The 22,460-nt window shown below is 41.2% G+C and overlaps 1 protein-coding gene across 1 annotated transcript in view; it reads right to left on the bottom strand.

Annotated features, from left to right (window-relative positions):
* MFSD2B (MFSD2 lysolipid transporter B, sphingolipid) overlaps positions 1-21,668 on the bottom strand; it is a gene marked incomplete at both ends in the record, with an annotated part of 38,298 nt that extends 16,630 nt beyond the window's left edge. Inside the window, 8 exon segments of the mRNA XM_082480758.1 lie at positions 1,495-1,664; positions 5,640-5,718; positions 7,734-7,857; positions 11,336-11,460; positions 15,986-16,126; positions 16,128-16,183; positions 20,751-20,784; positions 21,516-21,668. Of these exon segments, the coding sequence (XP_082336884.1) occupies positions 1,495-1,664; positions 5,640-5,718; positions 7,734-7,857; positions 11,336-11,460; positions 15,986-16,126; positions 16,128-16,183; positions 20,751-20,784; positions 21,516-21,668 (882 nt within the window).
* Positions 21,669-22,460: the final 792 nt, after the last annotated feature.

Genomic DNA, 22,460 nt, shown 5'->3' with positions numbered 1-22,460 from the left:
AAGAATACAGATTCCAACTAGGACTGACAGTTTCATTCACGTAACAGCCATTAACCTTTACAGGAGATCCCTAGTGATAACTACTTTGAAAAGCTGCATTGCTGAACTGAAAGATCCTGTATTTTTTCATAGAATTATTTGGGTTGGATGGGACCTTTAAAGTTCATGTAGTTCCAACCCCCTGCCATGGGCAGTGACATCCTTCACTAGATCAGGTTGCTCAGAGACCCATCCAACCTGACCTTCCAGGGATGTGAAATCTACCACCTCTCTGGGCAAACAGTTCCAGAGTCTCATCACCCTCATTGTAAAAAAATGTCTTCCTTGTATCTAAACTAAATCTACCCTCTTCCAGTTTGAAGCTATTACCCTTCGTCCTATCATTACATGCCCTTTCAAAAAGTCCCTCTCCAGCTTTCTTGTAGGCGCCCTTCAGATACTGGAAAGCTGCTATAAGGTCTCCTGGAGCCTTCTCTTCTCCAGGCTGAATAACCCCAAATCTCTCAGCCTCTCCTCATAGGAGAGGTGTTCCAGCCCTCTGATCATCTTTGTGGCCCTCCTCTGGGCTCGCTCCAACAAGTCCATGTCTTTCCTATGTAGGGCACTCCAGAGCTGGATGCAGTATTCCAGGTAGGGTCTCATGAGAGTGGAGTAGAGGGGCAGAATCACCTCCCTCCACCTACTGGCCACGCTTCATTTGACGCAGCCCAGGATACAGTTGGCTTTCTGGGCTGTGAGTGCACATTGCTGGGTCATGTTGAACTTCCCATCAGTGAACACCCCCAAGTCTTTCTCCTCAGGGCTGCTCTCAATCTATTCTCTGCCCAACCTGTATCTGTGCACAGGATTGCCCTGACCCACATGCAGGACCTTGCACAACTTCATGAGGTTGGCATGGGCCCACCTCTCCAGCCTGTCCAGGTCTCTCTGGATGGCATCCCTTCCCTCCAGCATGTTGACCATCCACATAGCTTGGCAATAAGATCTCCCCAATGACTTCTTTTCTTCAGGCTGAACGAATCCAGCTCTCTCTGTCATTCTTCACAGGAGAGGTGTTACAACCCTCTGATCATTTTTGCGGCCCTCCTCTGGACCCAGTCTAACAGGTCTATGTCTTTCCTGTGCTGAGGACCCCAGAACTGGATGCAGTATTTCCAGTGGGGTGAAGTAAACTTTTCTTACTAAGCTTCAATTTTAAACTGTAAATCAGCCCCTAGTAAAAACAATGGATGGCCATATACCTCCTAGCTACTTTACAGTTTGGCATTTTCAGCAAAGCTCCTCAGTGTGATTCGGCTGTCGTGCTGAGAAGTGGTTGCAAAGACAACAGATGGGAAGCCTTGTTTGCAACAAGGTCGTTTTCTCAGTTCTAGCATTACTGATTTCAAGGAAATCATGTTCATGTTCATCTGGCTGGATGATATGATATGGTATTACAGAAACAGCCCCACCCCTCTTCATAAGAAATTTTAGTGTGCTCCCACAGACACTTACTTGATGAGACAGGGGATCTGAGGGGTCTGGAAAGCTGGGAGTGTCATGCCAGGAGTCAGTTGTGTTTACTGTGGGATTCACAGTGCAGTGATGAGAGACATGAGCACTGGCCACAATCTGTCCCTGTAGTGCAGCTCCAATCAGGGTCCCAAGCACTTCCATGGTCATTCCTAAAGAAGGAAGCACAAAGGTGCACTGAGGACGAGAACTTGATTCCTCCACTGTCTGCAAGCTTGCCCATTTTTCTCAATGACAAGAAACCTCATCAAACCATTTTCTTTTACAGGGAAGAAGCAGAAAAAGCAATACGAAGAACAGCGGAACTGGAAGGTCAGTAATAGAACAGTTTCAAGGAGAGAGAGTTTTGTCATCTATTTTCTGATCAGCTTTTAGAAGCCTCCATGGAAGAGCCGCTTTTATACAGGCTGCAGGATGGATATGGCTGAGATTAAGATAACAGAAACCTTTCATCTCAAGAACCAGAGCAGAACCACAGTTTAAATGTTGAATGCCATTTTTCCAAAGCAGGACTAGGAGCCATAACATCAGACTTTTCATCTCAAGCTTGACAGTAACTTGTGAAATATTTTTCAAGCCACTTATCTGATCAGACCTCTAGGTTCTCCAACTGCAAAATAAAATGATACTTATGTCAGACTTATGGTGGAAATAATACAGCTGCAAAAGTCTTGGAAATGGCAAATGCTGTTCTTAACTGCCTAAGGCCACAGTCAGGCAGAACTAGCTACCTCGGCCTCAGAGAACGACTCAGATCACTAACACTTCAAGCACCATCAGAACAAGGGATCATCTGAAAAAACAACTAAAGTCTCCATTTGGGAAAGCAAAGAACTAACCATGGGCGTCCAGCTCATGCTTCATGTACTCAAAATCAGTTAACAAGGCAGCTGGTTGTTACAGCTCCATCGCAGGTGAGTGGTGGGTAGTCTGGGTTCTAGACCTTTCTCACCCTGAGGGATTTCAAGCCTATCACTCCTGTTTCCATGCAATATGGCCATACCCAGCATCTCCATGGCAGGGAGATAAACTGAATCCCTGTCCTAGCTACAGAGACTATTTATGCATTTTGCATCAAGATACATAGGGTTGAATATATGAACAGATTAGGAACAGGGACCAAGACTCACTGTTTATGAGGGAATGCTTTTCTCATTGACCTAAACATCATTTCTACTTATTCTCTTTCAGTGGCTCCAGGGGTCCAATGTTCCTTTCTCAGACGCACCATAGAGGATTTTGAAGAGCTGCCTCCAGAGCAGGTTGTGCCCTGGTGTTATTGTACTTTCCCTAGGAAGTGACAGGTATTTCAAAAGCTCCTAGGTTCCCGTTTATTCAAGTCCCCTGCTCTGTAACAGCCTTCCTAGGTGACCTTGGACACATGCCTTTTTGTGTATCTGTGTGTAAAGGAATAAAAGTACTTCTCCATCTAATGGGACGGCAATGAACACACTGCGAGGTGTTCACAGTGCAGTAATGAGGGCTGTACGTAGCTACAGAAGATCAAGTAAGGAAAAGGAAAGACAGGCTCCCTAGGAGACTTGGATCATTTAAACTATTGCTCGTATGTTCCTAAATAGACAATGCTTCTGAATGGAAAATTAGAGACTTCACGTAACATTAATTTAAACTAATGGGAAGTTAAAAAAATTGCTTCTTCCCCAAACTTCACATCCAATCTTACTAGCAATGGTACAGTTCAGTCCATACACACAAAAATGCTGGCAGATGGTGGAAATCCTAACCTCAACCTGATCTGAGCTGTTTGGACACAAACTAGTCTCAGTTGGGCCTTGCAGAGCTTCCAAACTGTTGACTACTTGGTGCAAAGGCAGTGCACCTGAGCCACACCCTTCATTCAAAAAAAACACCTACATATTTATAACCATTATCTAGGACTCTACATCTGCATTTTACCAAGCACTTGACTAGAATAAAACTTAGAAGCATCATGAGAGGCAACAGAAATACAACCATTATAAAACATCAATTTCTAAGAAGCAGCAAGAGCTGAGGCACAGGCATATTTTAAAGGTCTTGTATGCTCAGAATTTACAATGTAGTGGTTTCCATCTTAGCCAAGAAAGCTGATCTTTCAGAAAGCAGATTGCACGGTGAAGTAAGTTATGTTTTGTCCAGAATGTAAGTAGGACTTATGTTAAAGCAAGTTTGGAATCCAGTATTTCTACCTTGCATTCACAGTAAGGAGCAGGACAAACCAAGCAGTTCTGTAGTTCTGCTTGTCTCCAGTAGAGGGTAATGGATCCTCTAAACCCAACCTTTTTTTAAAAGCACACTTCATGTTACACAGCTGTTTTTCTTTAAACAGTTGAAGAAATGCCTGAGCAACTGACTGCATCCAAGAAAGTCTATCAACAAGAAGAATTCTCTATGAAACCCAAAGAGAGGAAAAAATGTTTAAGTAAAACACTTGTTTAAAAAAAGAGGAAAAAAAAAAAAAGACGACATTTTCACATAATCATAACCATTACAAGACAACTTGGCTCCAAACAAATATAATTTCAAAATATAAAAAAATACCAACATTTGAAAAGTCATTCCAGCACCCTAACTTGGCTTAGGAGAACAGCTGTAGTCTCAAATGTTAAACCCTTTCTGAACAATAAAATGACACTATAAATGTATAACACCTCTCAGCCACAGAGTTCAACAGCTTTTATGAGCATAAATTTCACATGCCTATGAAGCCTTGCATGAGACTAGCAGATAGGAAAACACATTTATTTGGAACACAGCCTCTGAAGACATAAAACCAGACAATAGAAAACACTAGGTACGTGGATTTAGTTAGAATTTAGGCCAGATGACTGAGAATACAGTCAGTGCCAAAGAATATAACACAACTAGAATCTCCTGCTATTTAGTCCTGTCCTGTGACTACTAGCCCAGACTTTCTCCTGAGATAGTTGATGATAATGCAAATTACAACTGTTCCATGTAGCCAGAAAGGGATTGGGTTGCTCAGGGGATATTGCATCTAGAATTTCTGACATGATTTTTTTCGCACTTCTGGCCATTTCATTGTGCCTCTATGGTCTCATTCTCAACACACTCAAGCAAATCTGTTGAGGGTTAGAAGGAATAATGGAAGAGGAAAGGGTTCTTGCCAGGAAAACAGAGGCAACAAAAAAACTACAAGGTTTTCTAAAGCAACACTGAAGGACATGTTAAGACATAGAAAAGTCTTTCATGTGATATTTGACGCTTTTCTCTTTACCTTGCTTAATACTGGTGGCCATGAGAGACAGCAGTTACATAGTAAAGAAGGTGTGAGAATGGAGCTGAAGAGAGTAGGAAGGGAAGAAACTATTCTTACATTCAATTTATAAACTATACAGAAAATCTTGAAAATGTTTTAATCACACTTTTGGTCTGATCGATTTGCTTCAAAGCAAAACTGCCTGGTTTTGATTGTTGAAGAGCCAGAGATATGGTCTGGAAGCCCTCATGCTTTTAACTAATACAGTCAGAGTGCTAGATATATTACAGCAAGGTCTGTCCTTAAACTACCTGGTATATGTTAGAATTAAATAAACACAGATGAAACAAAGAGAGAGATTTCAGTTTGTGCGAACATGCACACAAAATTACTCTCATTTTTTGATGAGGTTAACTGTCTTGGTTCTATGATATCTAGATTTTTTTTCAGAGAAGACAGGTTTGGGATTTGAATGTCTAACATGAAACCTAAGGAAATCTGAATAAAAAAAAAAAGAAAAAAAAAAGAAAGAAAATACTCAAAATTACTCTCAGGCTTTCTTTAATGTTAAAGAAAATCAGCACTTTGTTTTCTTCCCCTGTAAATCACCTTTAAATGAAATCATTATTCTCTACCCTGGCTTGGGTAAGAGTGATTTTTATTATTTCATCTAGCTAGCAATAAATCAAAAAGAGTTTATAGCTAATAAGACAATTTGAGACAATAAAACATTAATGTCTTCTATTTAGCTAGAAAACTGGAAGCATTTACATTTTTCATAAGATATTTAAAACCTCATATAAGTCCAGTTTAGCGACACAAACCATTAGGAACTTCCCATAGATAAAGAATGATTTTAAATAAAACTCGGCCCTAACCCACATGAGAAAGCCCAGATCACACTCACGGTATGCTGTTGCAGAATCTCTCTCCTTCTGGTCTGTGCTGAGAAACATGGTGAGGGCAGAATATGGTACTTGGAATAACTATGCAAAGAAAGAACATCACTTAGGAAATGTCAGGGTAAATGCTGTATTCCTTTGATACTCAGGAAAATAGTTTAATGCGACCTTGGAATTCACTTCTTCAGAACATTGTATTTTTTAGCACAAAGATCCATCTCTTCTTTCTGATTCACAAAGCACATAAAAGGAAAAAAGTATCTTTTATAATACAAATAATAAATAAAATATTACCAAGAGGCTTTACCTTAATACTGTGCTCCTTCAACTTCCTTGGGAAAACGTCCTTCATAGCTAGGCTATAAAGCATCTAGTCGTCTTTGCACTAGGAGACTATCATGTTCCTAGCTTGAGCTAACTAACAGGAAGCAAAGCCATAAAGAAGACAATACAATTTTCCATTTTATTCAAGCCAGAAGACTGTATAAATCCCCCAAATAGTTCAAATATCTGTCTCACTATGTAATTCCAGGAGATAATTGCGAAAACTACTTTGTCTTCAGCACCATTTTGCCACACACTCCTTAATTTGAGTTAAGAATGGATAGAAACACACAATTGCTATGTCCATGCACTGACAAAAGGTAGATTAAGAGTGTGGCTTGTTTGTTTTTACAGCATTGTATCTAGCATGCAATTGATACCTTACTGTAAAATCTTGGTGGAAACAATGCACTGGTAATATTTATGCTGGGTAAATGAGCCCCGCTTTTAATGCAGGAGAGGCCTTATCTCCAGTGGTACTTCACTGAAAAAAACTATTGAATATTAAAGGCTTCAACTTTTGGATGGTCATGATGTGAGTGGGACCCTGCCCTCATAGTGTTGAACTAAAATAAAAATAACTTCAAAAATCTTGGAACATACAGGCCAAACTCTCAGACTGTTGTGAAGTTTGGGACATGAACCTGCTTGAACAATCAAGTTCTCTGTGGTGTTTCCACCACCGCAGAGATCTGCAGCCAGGCAAACTAAGTCTTGCAATCCACATCCTACTCTGTGCAAAATGCATTTCTGCATTCTCCATCAAACATGGCAAGTGTATACATTTTTAAAGCTCTGCCATGGAATAGCCGTGTTTTTCCTTCAAAAGAGAGAGGGAAGAGAATGATTTTAAGCCATTATGAATGTCTTCTGGACCATCTTTCTACATAGGAAGCAAAGGGCCTAGGAAAATATTCCAGCTTAACACAGGAATACAGAATTACCAGATCCAACAGATCTGTAAACAGGAGAAAAGCTGAAGTCAAACAAGAAATGAAAACATTTTAAACATCTGGGAACCCCTTTTGCAAAATGTGATCCAGTGAAATTCAATCAGCCAGGATACACCCTGCCAAATCACAATGCAGCTGTCTCACTTCCAGTCTTAGTCCATTGAGTGATACTGCTTTGCACAGAAGATACCTTCTTTCACCTTGATATTGGTTACAAGGCAAAATGGGGTGATGCAACCTCTACATGTACAGCATGGAACATGTCAAAGAAGTTCTTTGGGATCCACTGAAATGATGGCTTCTGCATAAATATTGCAAGTTCTGAGCTGCATTAAAAAAATTCATGTGCTCAAACTCTTCTATCCAGGCATAAACATCATGATGACTACTATCAGTACTACTTCAGTTCTGGTACCCTGACTTTCCATTGCCTTCTAACTTGAGTTAAAACACCCAGAATTAGAGCCACAACCTACTTGGTCTCCTAATCTGCTCCTGAAAACAGTTATGAGAAGTTAGATGTTTAACTGGACTTAGGAATCCAAATGTCTCTGTGGATCTATGCAAGAATGAGTGGAGTATCTAGGGCACTGCAAATGAAAGTGACTGGAGGTAATCTGTCTGAATTAGCAGGTCATTGGCAGAAACAATCAACAAGCAGAGAGTTTGATAAAAGCACATCTGCCTACCTCTTAAACTCACTAGAGGTTGAAATAAAATATAAAGTTTTGGTAAATCTCAGTTTACTAAATCTGAATGCATTAATATAGACAGAAAACAAACAAGTTACTGCTGAGAACATTATGCCTGTAATCTACTTACTGTGGTCAGTGCTTGGAAAAGGCAGTAGAAAGTCAGGTACCACGCCACTCTTCCTGATACAAAAGGAGGCAGGTACCACATAAAAAAATAGGACACTACTGTGAAGGGTGTACATGCTAGCATCCTGCAAAGAAGATTAACACATCAACAATCTCAGCATAATGATAGCAAAGCACATTAAATTTTCCTGCTAATAATCAATATAATGCAATTTCTTTTATGTGCAGTTTTCCTAACTACAATAATGCCATGGTTTGAAGTGTTAAACGTTAGCATGCCTTAAATACACAGATTAATATAAAATGTATACAAGTACTTCCATAAAATGGAAAAAGCCCAGCAAATCTTAAGGAAAAGAGCTATACTTAAGTTAATATCCCACTCAGAACAGACACAATTTCCTTGCAAATGCACTGTAACAGCATACCTATATTACCATGCCTTAGTACATGTCTCAGACACATTTATTAGAAATAACCACTGAAAACTAAGATCTATTGTCACATGTCTTTACATACTGCAGCAATTTTTACGAGTCTACTTATTACCAAGGATTCCCTCCTCCAATTTTAATGCCTTCAGTTTTCCTCTCAACTCATTGCTACTTCAAGCAAGTGCAAATATGTTGATACACTTAAAAATGCTGAAGACAGCATAAAAGTTAATGGACAGCCCACTGCAAAAGTTCCTACAGTCTGTATCTACTTGGGTATATGATAATTTGCTCCATTTATTTCAGCAGCAAAACTCCTAGTCACTTCAAACACAAAAGGATCGTCTTGTGGTGAGGAAGGTGGCTTAAAAAAAAAAAAGAACCACAGAAACTTAAATTACAGACATTGCCATTAACTAGCAATTAATTACATTAGTCTAAAAACTATTTCAGGCAAACAACACGTGTCAAACCCCATGATACGGAAGAAGTGTTCAGATGCTATTATTTACTAAATGTCTGAGCTGCAGCAGCATCAGGGCTCTCCTGTATTCTTGTAAATCGGACATTAAACAATGTAATTAGATGACCAAGATCCCAACAAAACACATCCAAACACGTAAAAGAGAAAACAGATTAATCCCTTCACAACAGCACTACTGACATTGAGGGTCAGCTGATTATTTTGCAATCATGAACTAAAAACCTTGAATACAAAAGAGTAATGTGGATAAATAGTTTAGTGAAACAATGGCTTTCCCACACTGCCCTTTGGGGTGGACAGCATCACTGGGAGCTGAGCATTTACAAGGAAAGTGCCAGGTTCTGGTATTCTCTGTCCCTCCAGTTCCCAGGCCACAGTTCACCCAGAGCTGGTCAGCAATGCAAAACAAAAATAAGGGTAAAATCCTCACACATCTCAGGAAATCCACCTTCCTCTCCAAAATACTGAGCTCTTCCAGACTGGTGTCCAGACAGAGTCCCCACAGTAAAATATTTCCATAGCCAGTTTTTCATGCAACTTTTCAGCAATAGCCCTCTTAGTATTCTTCCCCCCTTCCACCCTCTTTCCATATTTTGCTTTCATCATGAATATCACTGAGTTTTCAGAGCGTTGATGAAGTTGCTGAATATCTGATTGCCCACTATTATCTGCTTTGACAAAATATTTGACCAGGTTTGTGTATTTCAAGTCAATGCCTGCTTATGCTTTTTAAATGCATTGCATAAAAGAGATCAATAGTGATTGGTGACTTTTTATTATATTGAGTATATGTTAAGCTATAGTTTAATGTTCACCTTCTTTACTAATGTTCTTGCTTTGCTGACAAGCTTTTCTGATTGACCCAATTCCATTGCTTCACTCCAGATACTTAAGAAGTCAGAATAATATCAAAACACTAAGTATTTTTAAGATAATGGAAGACCCACTTTTTTGCTTTGCATAAATATGATCTGACGTCCAAAGCGTAGGAACAAAATTCCCATGAAAAAAATTACCATTACCAAAAAACCAGACAAAATTCTTCTGGAAAGAAAGCAGCTGCTTGATGAAGGCATATTAAAGGCTGGGTTAGATAAACACCTTTCCTGTAAGAAGTGCAAGTTGTACAGAAATTGGCTGATAAGTTCATGCTTGTGCTAGGATGGGAATTATTCTAACATCAATTTAACGCTAACACTAAACGTGTATTCGCAGTATTTTCAGAGAAAGGCATCAGAATACATCTAACAGCATTTGTATAAAAATGTCATTATTTAACTTTTTAATAACTTTGTTACTCGCTTAATTCAGTGCTCTTTAAAAAGCACTGCATTTACCTGGCTACAACCCAAGTCCTGAAAAGAGAAACAGCAGCAAGCTCCTCTATTCCCATGGGGCTCTTCACAAAGAGCTTAACTTTGACCTGAAGGCCCTGTTGCTGCTGGGGCCAAGAGCAGCTGATCTTAGTCTTCTTCCAACATGTACTTGCCTTCTATTTTTTGCCAGATATAAGCTGCCCACGGAGAAAATTCTGTAGCCCTAAAACCACATGACAGCAAGAGCTAAAACACTGAGCTTATTTTCCACGAAATTTCAATTTCTTTGCTCAGGATACCACATTTACTCTTAGATTTTTGTTGTGAATTGTTTGGGGGTTATATTAATTCAAAATTCATAATTAATTCAGAATATCTTACAATACATCCTTCTAATGCATGAGATAGGCAGTCTTTCATCACTGCTCTATTTCACAAACTAGAGTCTCCCCTTGACTTCCAAAATATAAAAAACCCAACAAATAAATGCCCTATGGCATAGATGAGCTTGGGTTCCTCTAACAGGGACCAATACTTTCCAATTTTATTGCTTCACACCTGTCAGTCTTCTTCCTATGCAAGTAACATTCATTCTTCTAACTTCTCCTTACAGTACATGGACAGCATATGTACAAGTATACTAGCTAGAGTGCATACAATAGATAAGTATGTCAAAGTGAAGCATCACACTGCCCCTTTAGAAATGTCGATCAAAATCTTACAGCATCTCATTCTTTGTAATTAAAAAAATCACCATGACTTTTAAGTATTTTGATTACAAGGATGTAAGAGAAGCAGGATGACTGCTGTAGGGAAGAATGTAACAGAGTCAGGGCAGTGCTGGTTGCTGAGCCCTTCAATGTCATGGTGTCACATCTGTTCCACATGTATGCACACGTCCTTTACTGAATCGAAAGGCCTAGAGAATTAAAGTTAACAGAGCTCCTGGAAGGCTGATGTGAGAAGTGAAGGCACACTAGGACACAAGTAGAAAAAAGTTCCAACTTTGTGGAGGAGTGAAGCCAAACAAAGGAATCTAAAAAAAGTTGAAAATTCAACCACAGATTGAAGAAAATTTTAGATCTGAGCTCCCAGTTTTGTGTGACAACGCAGTGTCTTGGCTTTTTTTGTTTGTGTCTCCAGTGGTAGAAAATCTCTTCCACATTTTCATGGGTGAATAAGTTAAAGGGAAATAGATGACAGACATTTTTTCTTTTTTATTTTATACATGTAGAATGAATACAATCACTGTTGTCTGGGAAACAGGCAAAGAAAAATTAGTCTAATTCCATGAGGTGACTGTATGATCACAACACACACACAATATGCACATATATGTATGTAAATATATATACACATTTATGCTTACCAAGGCATGAGCCGGCCAATTTTTGTCCATCTACTTTTGCTAATAAAAAAGCCTGCAACAGGATCAGTAACTGCACCTGAGGCTTTGCCAATGAACAGCACCAAAGAGGCATGAAATGGGGTAATCTGAAAGTACAGGCAGAATACTGTAAACAAGAGCCATTGTTTTATAATACAATGAAACAGCACAAAGCAACTTTCCAGAAAAGAAACCCTCAGTGTGTTAAAGAATAATGATAGTTCATTTACAAAACATGTCTGCTGCTGTCATAGAAATTACTATTGGTTACCTGCAGCAAATAAATGAGACGTTGAGACAGGCACCATGCAAGAGGGATTAAAGGGGGAAAGTGCAAGGAAGGAGAGATTATGAATGTGTTTAGAACTAGGAACATGAGTTAGATAGTCAAATAGTAGACTAAAATCCTTGTTTTACTCATTAAAATCTGATAGAGTCCCTCTGTAATTGTCCTGTCTCTTTGTTCCCCACAAAGGCCCATTTCCCCATATCTTTATCTTGACCTGATCTAGAAAAAAGTAGAGGGAGCTGTTTACATGCATTCATGTTTTTCTATCTCCTGAGATTACCAATAAGGCTGCCAACTGGTGTCATGTGTCTGTGGAAGAGGTTGTAGCACAGCAGACTTTATCCACTCAGAACTGAACTGTGACAACTGAACTGCATAAGGCACATCTGTTCCAATCAAAGTTTCCAGCACATGTCCAACAAATCTCACTTGAAAAATGTTCATGGGTTACATAAGAATAAAAGGGCCAAGTAGAAAAACCTTTGACGTTAACCCAGGAGGATCATACTTAAGTGCCGATATAGAAATACAGTTTATCCCAGGCTATGTAGTTATTTTTCTCATATATCTGTAGAAAGCTTGGGAATTCATATCACACAATGGTTAAAAAAAGTGGGTTCTCTTCCAAGTGCTTGGTTCACGCCACTGAAACTATAGGCCTGAAAAAAGTCATTGAAATCTATATAAACATGAATGTTCCTCAAACCAACCACTGAGAGAGAGAGAGAGACCACTGAAACAGCCTATGAGGCTTAAACAGCGACAGCAGACAAAACCCCTTCATCTATATGCTTCTTCATGCTGTCACTGCTCCAGTGCAGTGGGAAGCCTGGCGAACGCAGCTGATACACCACCAAGCTTGAGATAGTATCCCCTGCTTTTCTGCGGAGCTCACTGCTTAGGAGGCAACATCACATGGCTTCCAGGTCATGCAGGTCCCCTGCCCACAAAATTTGCTGTAGGTATGCCCTCAGAGGTGAAAGAGGGAAGTAATAATCTCTAAATGTCCTCCATGACCTTCGTAAAAGGCAGATTCTATGCATTTTTGTAATCACACCTGTTAAATTTTAGCCCAAATTAGGTGAAATTGCAGGAGCAGCCAATCTTCCTGACACCACCAGCTCCAAGACAAATACTCCACCCCAGAAAGCTTATGAACAGGGAAGGATTTCACAGAATCACGGAATTTTCAGAGTTGGAAGGGACCTCTAGAGATCATCTAGTCCAACTCCCCTGCTAAAGCAGGATTGCCCAGAGCACATTACTCAGGACTGCATCCAGGCGGGTCTTGAAAATCTCCAGAGAAGGGGACTCCACAACTTCCCTGGGCAGCCTGTGCCAGTGCTCTGTCACCCTCACCGTAAAGAAGTTTTTCCGTGTATTTGAACGGAACTTCCTATGTTCTAACTCGTGCTCATTGCCCCTCGTCCTGTCACTGGGAACCATTGAAAAGAGCCTGGCTCCAAATTTGGAATGGCAGTCTCCAGCAGGTAATGACAGTGGCTGTCCAAGCATCCTTTTGCTGCACTGTTGGACAAGGATGGGATAAGCATTGGGCTGTGTCCCACAGCAGTTTGCTGATGTTCACCTCATTCACCTTTGCTGACTTGTGCCCTCCCACAGCCAGGGTGGCAAGCAGCCCACCAACCCTGAGGCAGACTTGCCATGGGGGCTGCACTGTAACTGCTCAGAAGTCACTACTGCTTCTCAAGATACAGGTCAGCCAAAACAAGAACAATAGCAGTCAGAAAGATACAGGGGTGGAAATACTGCAGTTAGGGACACTGGGACAGAAAACTTCAAATTAGGTGGGTTTCGCGTTGGTATTTTGTTCAGACAACTTGAACAGACAGAAAGGAAGTGGGTATCGGATAAACAGAAGTGGCAGAAAGCCTTGAGGAAAATTAAAACCTCTCTTATGTTAGGAGTGGAGTCTGTGTAGTCACCCTGTCTTCAGCATTGGTATAGGTTTATACATCCCTTGGCTGCATATTCTTACCCCCTAAATCTAGACAGTGTCTGTCAGCACCAATGCCAGAAACTTCTCAGTATTAATAGAATACAAGATAAAATAGGATAGGACAAGGGGTAATGGATTCAAGCTGGAACACAAGAGGTTCCACTTAAATCTGAGAAGAAACTTCTTCTCAGTGAGGGTGACAGAGCACTGGAACAGGCTGCCCAGGGAGGTTGTGGAGTCTCCTTCTCTGGAGACATTCAAAACTCGCCTGGACGCCTTCCTGTGCAACCTCATCTAGGTGTTCCTGCTCCGACAGGGGGATTGGACTAGATGATCTTTTGAGGTCCCTTCCAATCCCTAGCATACTGTGATACTGTGAAAATATCCTAAATTCACCCATCTCAAAGGGAATAAAGACCATGATCCTATTATCAGAGATTTTGGTGTTTTCTAGTAATTTGACTCAAAGATCCTGTGTGGTTTGGAGTTACGTTTATATGTCCGTAGTTTATACGGGTAATTTAGGTGGAACATGGAATTCAAATGAAAAAACTGTAAGCTACAGAAAGTGAATAAAAATGTAATTTTCTTAGAAAGGACTCAGATTATGTATGAAAGATTACACCTCGAAAGTTTCACAATGTCTCGAAGAGCCAAAACAGTTCTGCCCTCTACGTGGGCAAGGATTAAAACCAGGTAGTGACTATAAAATTATGTGCTGTTCCCTGAAAATGTGTGGAAAAAAACCACAGGATTTTAGAGCTGTTCATCAGGCCTTGAAATAAATCCTGTCCCTGCAGGATTACTTCAGAGAACAAATTAAACCATCAAGGAACAAATAATTAAGCCTCTTAATGAAGTAGTAAGTGTATCATTACAAACATTAAGCAAAATTATTGGGTTTCAGTAGGAGCTTGTTAACAAAATAATTATTATTATGTCACTTATTTAGGTAGTGCCCAAAGATGCAAGAATGGGACCCCAGCTTTCTGGGTACTGTAGACAAAAAGATAAACAGTCCCTAACTTCAAGAATTTTCGGTTTCATTGATAAGCAGAGAGTGGGGAAATCACCATATTTATAAGCACCCTGAGAAAATTGTATTAATGTCTTTCTCATTTAGTTCATGCTTCATCATCTCCAATGGCCTGTATTGCCATCCTTGATGTAAGCGTGAAACAGCTGTAGTCAGAGCTGTGTCCACCTCCCTGCTGCATCTCCAAGTTACCTGTTCCACCTCCAACTCCTCAGACTCCACACCATCCACTTGACATCTCTGACACTGCTGTCCAAAACTGGCCCCTTTTCTAGATCTTGTGACTTTGATCTCAGTAAGACAGTCAAGATCTCAGTTTTACATACCAGTCTTATTGCGTTGCCAATTTTATCAAGTAAGTCACACCTCACCTCCTGATATCAGACTTCTACAGGAAAACCATAAACCCAATCTTTTAGACACCTCCACTCCCCAGGTCATGATATCCTGACTTTCTACATCTTAAACAGCAAATGGATAATGATATCTGATCCAGAACCTCCTGTTCTTTCCAGCAAATAAAACCCATCATCAATGCTGAAAGCCACTCATGTAGTTTCAGCTACAGCTGTTCTCACAGTCCCTGTAATTTGGCCTCATCTTCCTAAAATCCTTTTTTCTATCCTACAATACTTTATACGTCCCACCTAGTGACCAGGCAGGCATACAAGACAAGCCAAAACAGTAAAAAATGCTTATGGATTGATTTTCTTTGTTCCTCTGCTGTCCTGAAATCTAGCTGGAGCAGCTGAAAGTCAGATGAATAGGATGACTCCTACTGCTTTGTTTTACCAGGTCTGCTTCTGCACCAGAAAACCACAGACTGGAAGCAAAGAACCTTCAGGAAGGATCACTCAGCTTTCTTTGCAATTAAATTATCCTAGACAAACCAAATCAAATTTATATGAAATTATGCTGACTACTGGATGCAACTGCAATGATTTTTACCTAAACCAAATGAACAAAACTTCACAACCTCAACGTGGTGCTGTTAATGTTTCAGACATCTCGTATCTTGCTGTCTCTGACTCTTGACACAGAGAACTGCTTTTTCTTGTGTCTGCAATTGTGTGAGCTCTACAGTGCCTAAAGCTCTACTAATGATCCCAAACTAAAAGCAAACAACGGCCACTTCAAGACAGAAAGGAAACTAGTGAAAAAAAGAAAAAAAACTATTTCTGGACAAGTTCATGCAGTTTCCAGGATGCTGAACAGCTAGAGGCAATGATAAAAAGATAATTTTAAAGTTTTATTAGCTAATTCACCTTTTATCATTCCATGGACATTGTTGACAACATCAGAGTTGAGGTAAGTCTACAATCTGTAAAGGTTTCTCATACTACTTACATGGGCTATATCTAGCAGGTAGATCTGTAGGAAGAAAGCAGCAGCACTTCCTGCCACTTGGTTTGGGGCACCTCCTATTGCATAGCATAATTTGCCGCAAATCGAGAGCCTGTATTCCTGTTTAAGATGAAGCAAAACAAATTATGAGAAAAATCAAGATACACAAGTTAAAACCTACAGAAGTAATAAGGTTAAAGTCTAAGGTTAACACCAAATTCAAGTATTCGCTTCACAGGTATTCCACTAATGAATCCATATGCCCTCAACCCCTATCATCAACAGGCATTTGGATGCTCATTGCTTTTTTAATGGGGTTTTGTTGCTTAATTCAGCCCCTAAAAACAGATGACAGTGTTCCTACAAGGGAACCTAGGCTTACCTACCTGCTTCTTGCCAGCTATTAAAAAGGAACAAGTCTACAAACAAGCAAGAAGCAGCAAAGTGCATATATTGTTACACTATTTTCTGAGCTTAGTTTTGTCTTTGAATGTTTAATTGGGATTTTTTTTTAAGGTTGAAAGCTTTTTCACTTTAGAAAAGAAATTTCTTACATTAATCTTTCACACTGTAATAATTGATATATATTAATATATTACCATAGTAATTAGACAACATTCATAGAAAGAAGTTCGCAGTCAAATGCAGACTGAATAGATCCCAAACATTTGTGCTCCATTCCTTCCTTACTTTGTCACAAAATGCTGGTGTGACCCTGGCAAAGTCACTTGACTTTGTACATCCTTCCTTTTGACTTGACTTCTCTATAATTTTTGTGAAAGTTGGCATAATAGGGAAAGTGATTTGGGGCCCCAGTCCTCTTTAGGAAGGACTCTAAGTCACTTTAGGCATGTTTAAAAAATTTTGCAAAACTGTGCTCTCTCATTTACCTTTTGATGTTTGAAAAGCACCATGAGCATCTAAGAATATTCTCTAATAGAATTGCAAAATAAAAGTAAGATAAAGGCTGAAAATACGGTTTCATAACGGTAATTAAAAGACAAAAAATGCAGAGTCTAATAGAAATTCTAATGAAGAACACTGTATTTTCCAATAGTAGAAGTTCCAGAATAGTGCAAAGCCTTTAACAAAATCTTAAGACTTAATTTCATGCCATAAAATTCAAAATACAGGAAGAAAATGACTCATTAATCTTGTATTCTTTTCAAAGGGTCAACATATCCAACCCAAATTTAGACTTTTAAAAATTTACTAAGTACCATCATCTTTACTATCTAACAGAGTTTTGATAATTTCTAGATTTCTAGACAGAACCTTTCATCATCTAATCATTTTCATTTGAACTGTTTTATCTGAGTGGGTGTGAAAAAGCAAGCACCAGTATTGGGACTCTTTCCTTTTTGTCTTTCCACAGAGAAAGAAGGGGAGGCATCCTGTTACTATGCCCAAGTAAAGTGGACAGCATCAGGGCATGAGCTGCAAAATGGTATCATCACAGCAGGCCTCATTTGTACTCCACATTGGCAATTTTTTTTTTTTTTTCCTGGAAAGAGGAAAAGTGGTGAACAGTCACAAGACTGGCTTTATCAGAACAATATACTATTTAATTTGATAAGAGATTTTAAACACAACAAACAGACTATATACATATCTGCTGTACAAAGTAACTCTCAGTTTCATACATAAGTACTATTAAATGTGAGCTTTACTGGACTTGTGGGGCCTATAGAATTTTGTTTGCTTGACTCACAACACAGACCTCTTGAGCTTTGCTCCAGGGGCTGTATATTTTTAAACTTTATCACACTGTTTTATTTTTTAATCAGTCCCTTCTCTTAGCCCCACCTCCATCCTCCCAGATATTAAATGACTTTAAAAGTTTGTTTTCCTTTGATAACTTCCCTTCTAATCTCCAAGCATTGGCAAGATGACTTCCAACTAAAATCAAGAGACATAAACCACTGTTGTGTAAATCCTGTATCCCATTCCACCCCCAAAACAAGCTGAGAAAAACCTTTTAGATCTTTAAGGCTGCTTTCCCACTTATTTTCTCTAGTAGCTGCTATAGAATCACAGAATGGTTTGGGTTGGAAGGGACCTTTAAAGTTCATCTAGTTCAACCCCTCTGCCATGGGCAGGGACATCTTTCACTAGATCAGGTTGCTCAAAGCCCCATCCAACCTGGCCATGAACACCTCCAGGGATGGGGCATCCACGTCTCTGGGCAACCTATGCCGGTGTCTTACTATCCTCATCGTAAAAATTTCTTCCCTATGTCCCTCTTTCAGTTTAAAAACAGTTCCCCATATCCTTTCAGTATCTAAGGACATAGTAAGACAGAAAAAGTAAATGCCTCTATATAATATACATGATTCCAAAATATTTTTATAACACAAAGAATGTTAGGTTCTTAAGAATTAGTCTAATTTAAGTTGTGGTACAGGAAACGGTCAACCAAGATCTAAACTTACAGGCTGTAGGCAGTACTCCTGTCTTTACATCGGTTTCATGGTTTGAAAATTTACAATTGTAATACATTTTTTTAAAAAGGTCTCACTGTGATTCCACACACCCCCAGGATGCTGCTCAACTTTCTGAACCACAGTCCTGGATCACATTGAAGCAAAGTTAATACTTTGGTCAGTGCAGCAGTTAAGTTTTCACTAAATTTTGTTTATGAGGGTTATCTTCAGAATAAACCAAGCTGTCAGATAGACATAGCATACAGAAGTTCAGTCAGCCACAGAAACACAAGGAATCAGCCGTTCATTAACTTCCTGAAATAGAGGTTACTGTTCAATACCTGTTTTCCTTTCATTTTGCCTAATTACTTTCAGAACTCATTTGTACTTTAAGCCATAATACGCCATAGCAGCTCTACACGTGAATGATGTACCATGAAAGGAAACGTTACCATGTTCATTGTAGATCTGCTGCCTGGTAACTTCAATGAGTGCCCCTGAGTTTCTATCTGCTGAGAAATAATCATTCAGACTCTACATTGTGGTGTTGCTTTCCAAAAGAAGCTGCCCATAACCTATTTTGACTCTCCATATTGACATTACATGGTAATCACAATGTCTTCTACCTCAGTATCCTATGAGGCAGTGGTAAAAATGAAGGTAGGTCTCTGTACCAGTAAAGCTAAAACATTCCTTTCTTTCTGTCTTCCTGAGCATACAGTTGAGAGTAGAAAAGTTGAAAATAGAAAAAATACATGTGGCAGCTGTCTATTACAGGATCTAAAGGAGTAAGTCCTCCAGCCTTGCTTGGGTTTACATGATATTGCTAATAAATAAGACCAGAAACTGTCTTGAGAAGGATAACGTCACACTTGTGCAGAGCAGCGTGACCAACAACCATGCATTGCCTATGAGCAACTAACAAGGTTTTTTTCTTAAGGCTGAATTTCCCTGCTGCATTGCTTCCTCAAGCAACAGAAATTGCTTGATTCCTGTAAAAACAGTGAAAGCTTTTTCACCTGTGTAAGTTTGTCAGTAAGCTTGAAGTATTCCAAAAATTCACTGCAGAAAATAATGGGGCGGCAGTGGTCAAATAAGGAATAAAATACAAAGCATTTACAATGAAAGTTTTGTTTTGAGACCCCTGTGGTGTAGTTGAATGTCAACATCAAATTGCTTCTATAAGCTTTAAAAGAAAGCTGAGAGGATGGGGTGGGAGGTAAGAGAATGGAAAGTCAAATGAAGTTATAATCTTTTTTGTTCTCAGATTAACTTGACAATTTTTTACTTATACATGTCCTTGTCACACCAAAGTTTCAAGGTAAACTAAGAAAGCATAATAGCTGAGACATCTGATTTTGCTCCTCAAATAGAAGAATAAGTTTAAAAATTGTTACAGAAAGTTAATGCATCTCATACACTGTAGTTCCTTTATTTTTAATTCTCTTGGAAATTAAACCCATACTTTTCATTGCTTGTAAATTTTCCATTCCCCAACAGAACAGAAATTGAATATAATGTTTATAACAGATCATCTTATTTATAAAGAAAGTATTTAAGCACATTGAAAACAACTCTTTCCAACTGTGTGAAGATATTGCATGAACATTATGGGCATAGGGAGCAACCACATTTTGACCTAAGCTGTTCTTTATCAGTCGAGTCCAGAACTGAACCAACAAGTAATTTAAAAGCAGTAAGAAGAGAGAGCAAAACCTGTGACTCAAAGATAAATGCTAGTCTAGGTTTATCTGAGAAACAATGAAAATGTAGCTAACGAGGAGCAGCTTTTGAGTCAGCTTTTCTCTCAATGTAGAATTTGTTCTGGTAACGTTTCTCTTCCGTGAGTGACCATACAAATAAATGCTTTTTGAAAGCATGAGTGTGATGGTCACAGGTGGGGGATCCCAAGCCCCTCATACCAAGTATCCTGAGGACTGTTTTCAGGTTTCTTAGTGACATCAGTCCACCCCTGAGCGGACGAAATAACAGGAGCAGTGCTTGGGTGCCAACACCTAGAAAGGGCACACGAACAAGGCAGGACACAGTGGTGCTTTCCCAGGACATTCTCCCAGCTGCCGGCAATGTAGGGCTGAGGAGCTCTGTGAGCATATCTCATTAAAATCTTCAGATTTCTTCCATGAATTCACCCAGATGTTTTCCGAACACAAAAGTTCAAGCTAGAACAGCACGTGCCCACAGCGTCCGATGAGCTCCACGACTTGAACACCCTCCACTACATTGTGAAAGGCCACCTCAGCCCCTCTGTTCTGAAGCTGTCAATTCCCAGTTTTACCAGGTGCCCCCTCAAGAGGAGGTGAGGGGCATCCTCACTCAGCTCTTACCTGCCTCTTCGCTCCCATCTGGCACGCACCGAGTCTAAAGAGGCAGAATTTAGATACTCTCTCACTCACAACACCCATCTGGAAGTCAGGAGCTGATGAGGATTCCTGAGGAGAGCGACCCCCTCCCCCCCCGGCGCCCCGTCTGCCTTCATCGGAGACGGCCCCGGGGGGAAGAGAAAGTGGAAAGCGAACGAGCTTTTTCCTGCCACCGAAGTGGAGAGTAAATACCGTATAGTGCACTCGAGGGAAAATACCAGTTACACGGAGCTTCTTGGTGAGAGAGAAGGGGGCGGCGGTGAGGATTTAAGAGCTGTTTCAGGTACCTGGTGGAGACAGGCTGCGCCGCGCGGGAGCCACCACAGAGGACACGGCGGCAGCAAGTTCAGGCTGCCCCAAACCCCCCCGAGAGTGCCCACCCCCCTTCCCCCTAAACTACCGGCGATAATAATTAAAAAAAAAAAAAAAACAAACCTAAAACCAGCGCGTCGGGGCAAGGAGGCAGCGGGCGGGACCCTTCCGCACGCCCGGGACCCCAACCCCGCTCTCTCTCCCCACGGCCGAGGGGCTCCTCAAGCCCCACGACGGCCGCCTTTCCCCCTCCCCAGCCCCTTACCTCCTCCTCCTCCGCCGCCGCCGGGCGCGGCGGGGTGTCCCTTGCAGCCCCCGCCATGGCAGAGCGCACAGCCCACCCCCGTCCAACACCTGCGTGCCCGGGGCGGGGCGGCGGAGGGAAAGAGAGGGAGAGCTGGTGGTGTCCTCCCCCACCCTCCCGCAGCGCCCTGCAGGAGCAAAGGCGCTATCGCTGCCCTCCAGGCTCGGGAGAGGGTCTTCCCCGCAAGGGGAGCCCTCTCCCCGCCCCGGGTGAGGGCTGCACGGCCGAGTCCCCTGCGGGCGGCAGGAACACCCCCGTCCCGCCATGCCGCGTCCACTGTGGAGAGGAGCGGGGCAGCCCTCGGCGGCGAGAGAAGCGACGCCGCCCGCCCTCTCTCCTGTGAGGTCTGCCGCGGGAGACGACCGTGAGGTAAAATCCAGGCTTGATGGCGCTGGAAGGCTGCGAAGCCACCAGCCCGAACACCCGGTGAAAGGCCGCCAGAGCGCCCGCCCTGCCGGTCCCCTCACGGGCACCGCGCACGCCGACGGCGGTGGCTCCCGCCTCACGGTGGGTGAGTAAGGCGGTGAAGGTTTGTGGGGCTGTATTCATCGAAGTCTACAAATAGCAGCTCTGCCCTTTTGAGGAGATGCCCTGTTTGGTTTATATGAATTTATAAGCCTGCCAGTCTCTGTGTTTGACGCAGGAAGCATGCTGCGGAAAGGGCTGCCGCCGCCCTCAAAGGCTCTGGAGCCAACACCAATACTTGGGCAGTACAAGTTCACCACCACCACCACTCTGCCCACAGGAAAATGGTGCTGCACTCGCACTCCGCACCAGAGGGGAAAAAAAAGTAAATTAAATTTTGAAGTATGAATTCTTTCAACAGTGAGACAGCACGAGAGAAGAGGGTTTAAACAAACCAACAAGGACGGGAGGACTCGGTGACCTGCTCGTCTTGGGACGATAATGGGTGATCTATACTGATGGGGCTTCCCGGCTTGACTGACTCAGAGCTCTGCTGCTGACAGGGTGACTTGCTGGGTAGTGGACAGACACTGCAAACTACGCTATCAAGTACTGATAGACAAATCCTGCACAACATCATTTGACAAGGATAA

The sequence above is a fragment of the Vanellus vanellus genome, assembly GCF_965231255.1.
Source record: "Vanellus vanellus genome assembly, chromosome: 3".
In the NCBI taxonomy this organism is placed as follows: Eukaryota; Metazoa; Chordata; class Aves; order Charadriiformes; family Charadriidae; genus Vanellus; species Vanellus vanellus.
Note: the sequence above shows the minus strand (reverse complement) of the source record. Positions and strands in the feature narration are given on the sequence as shown.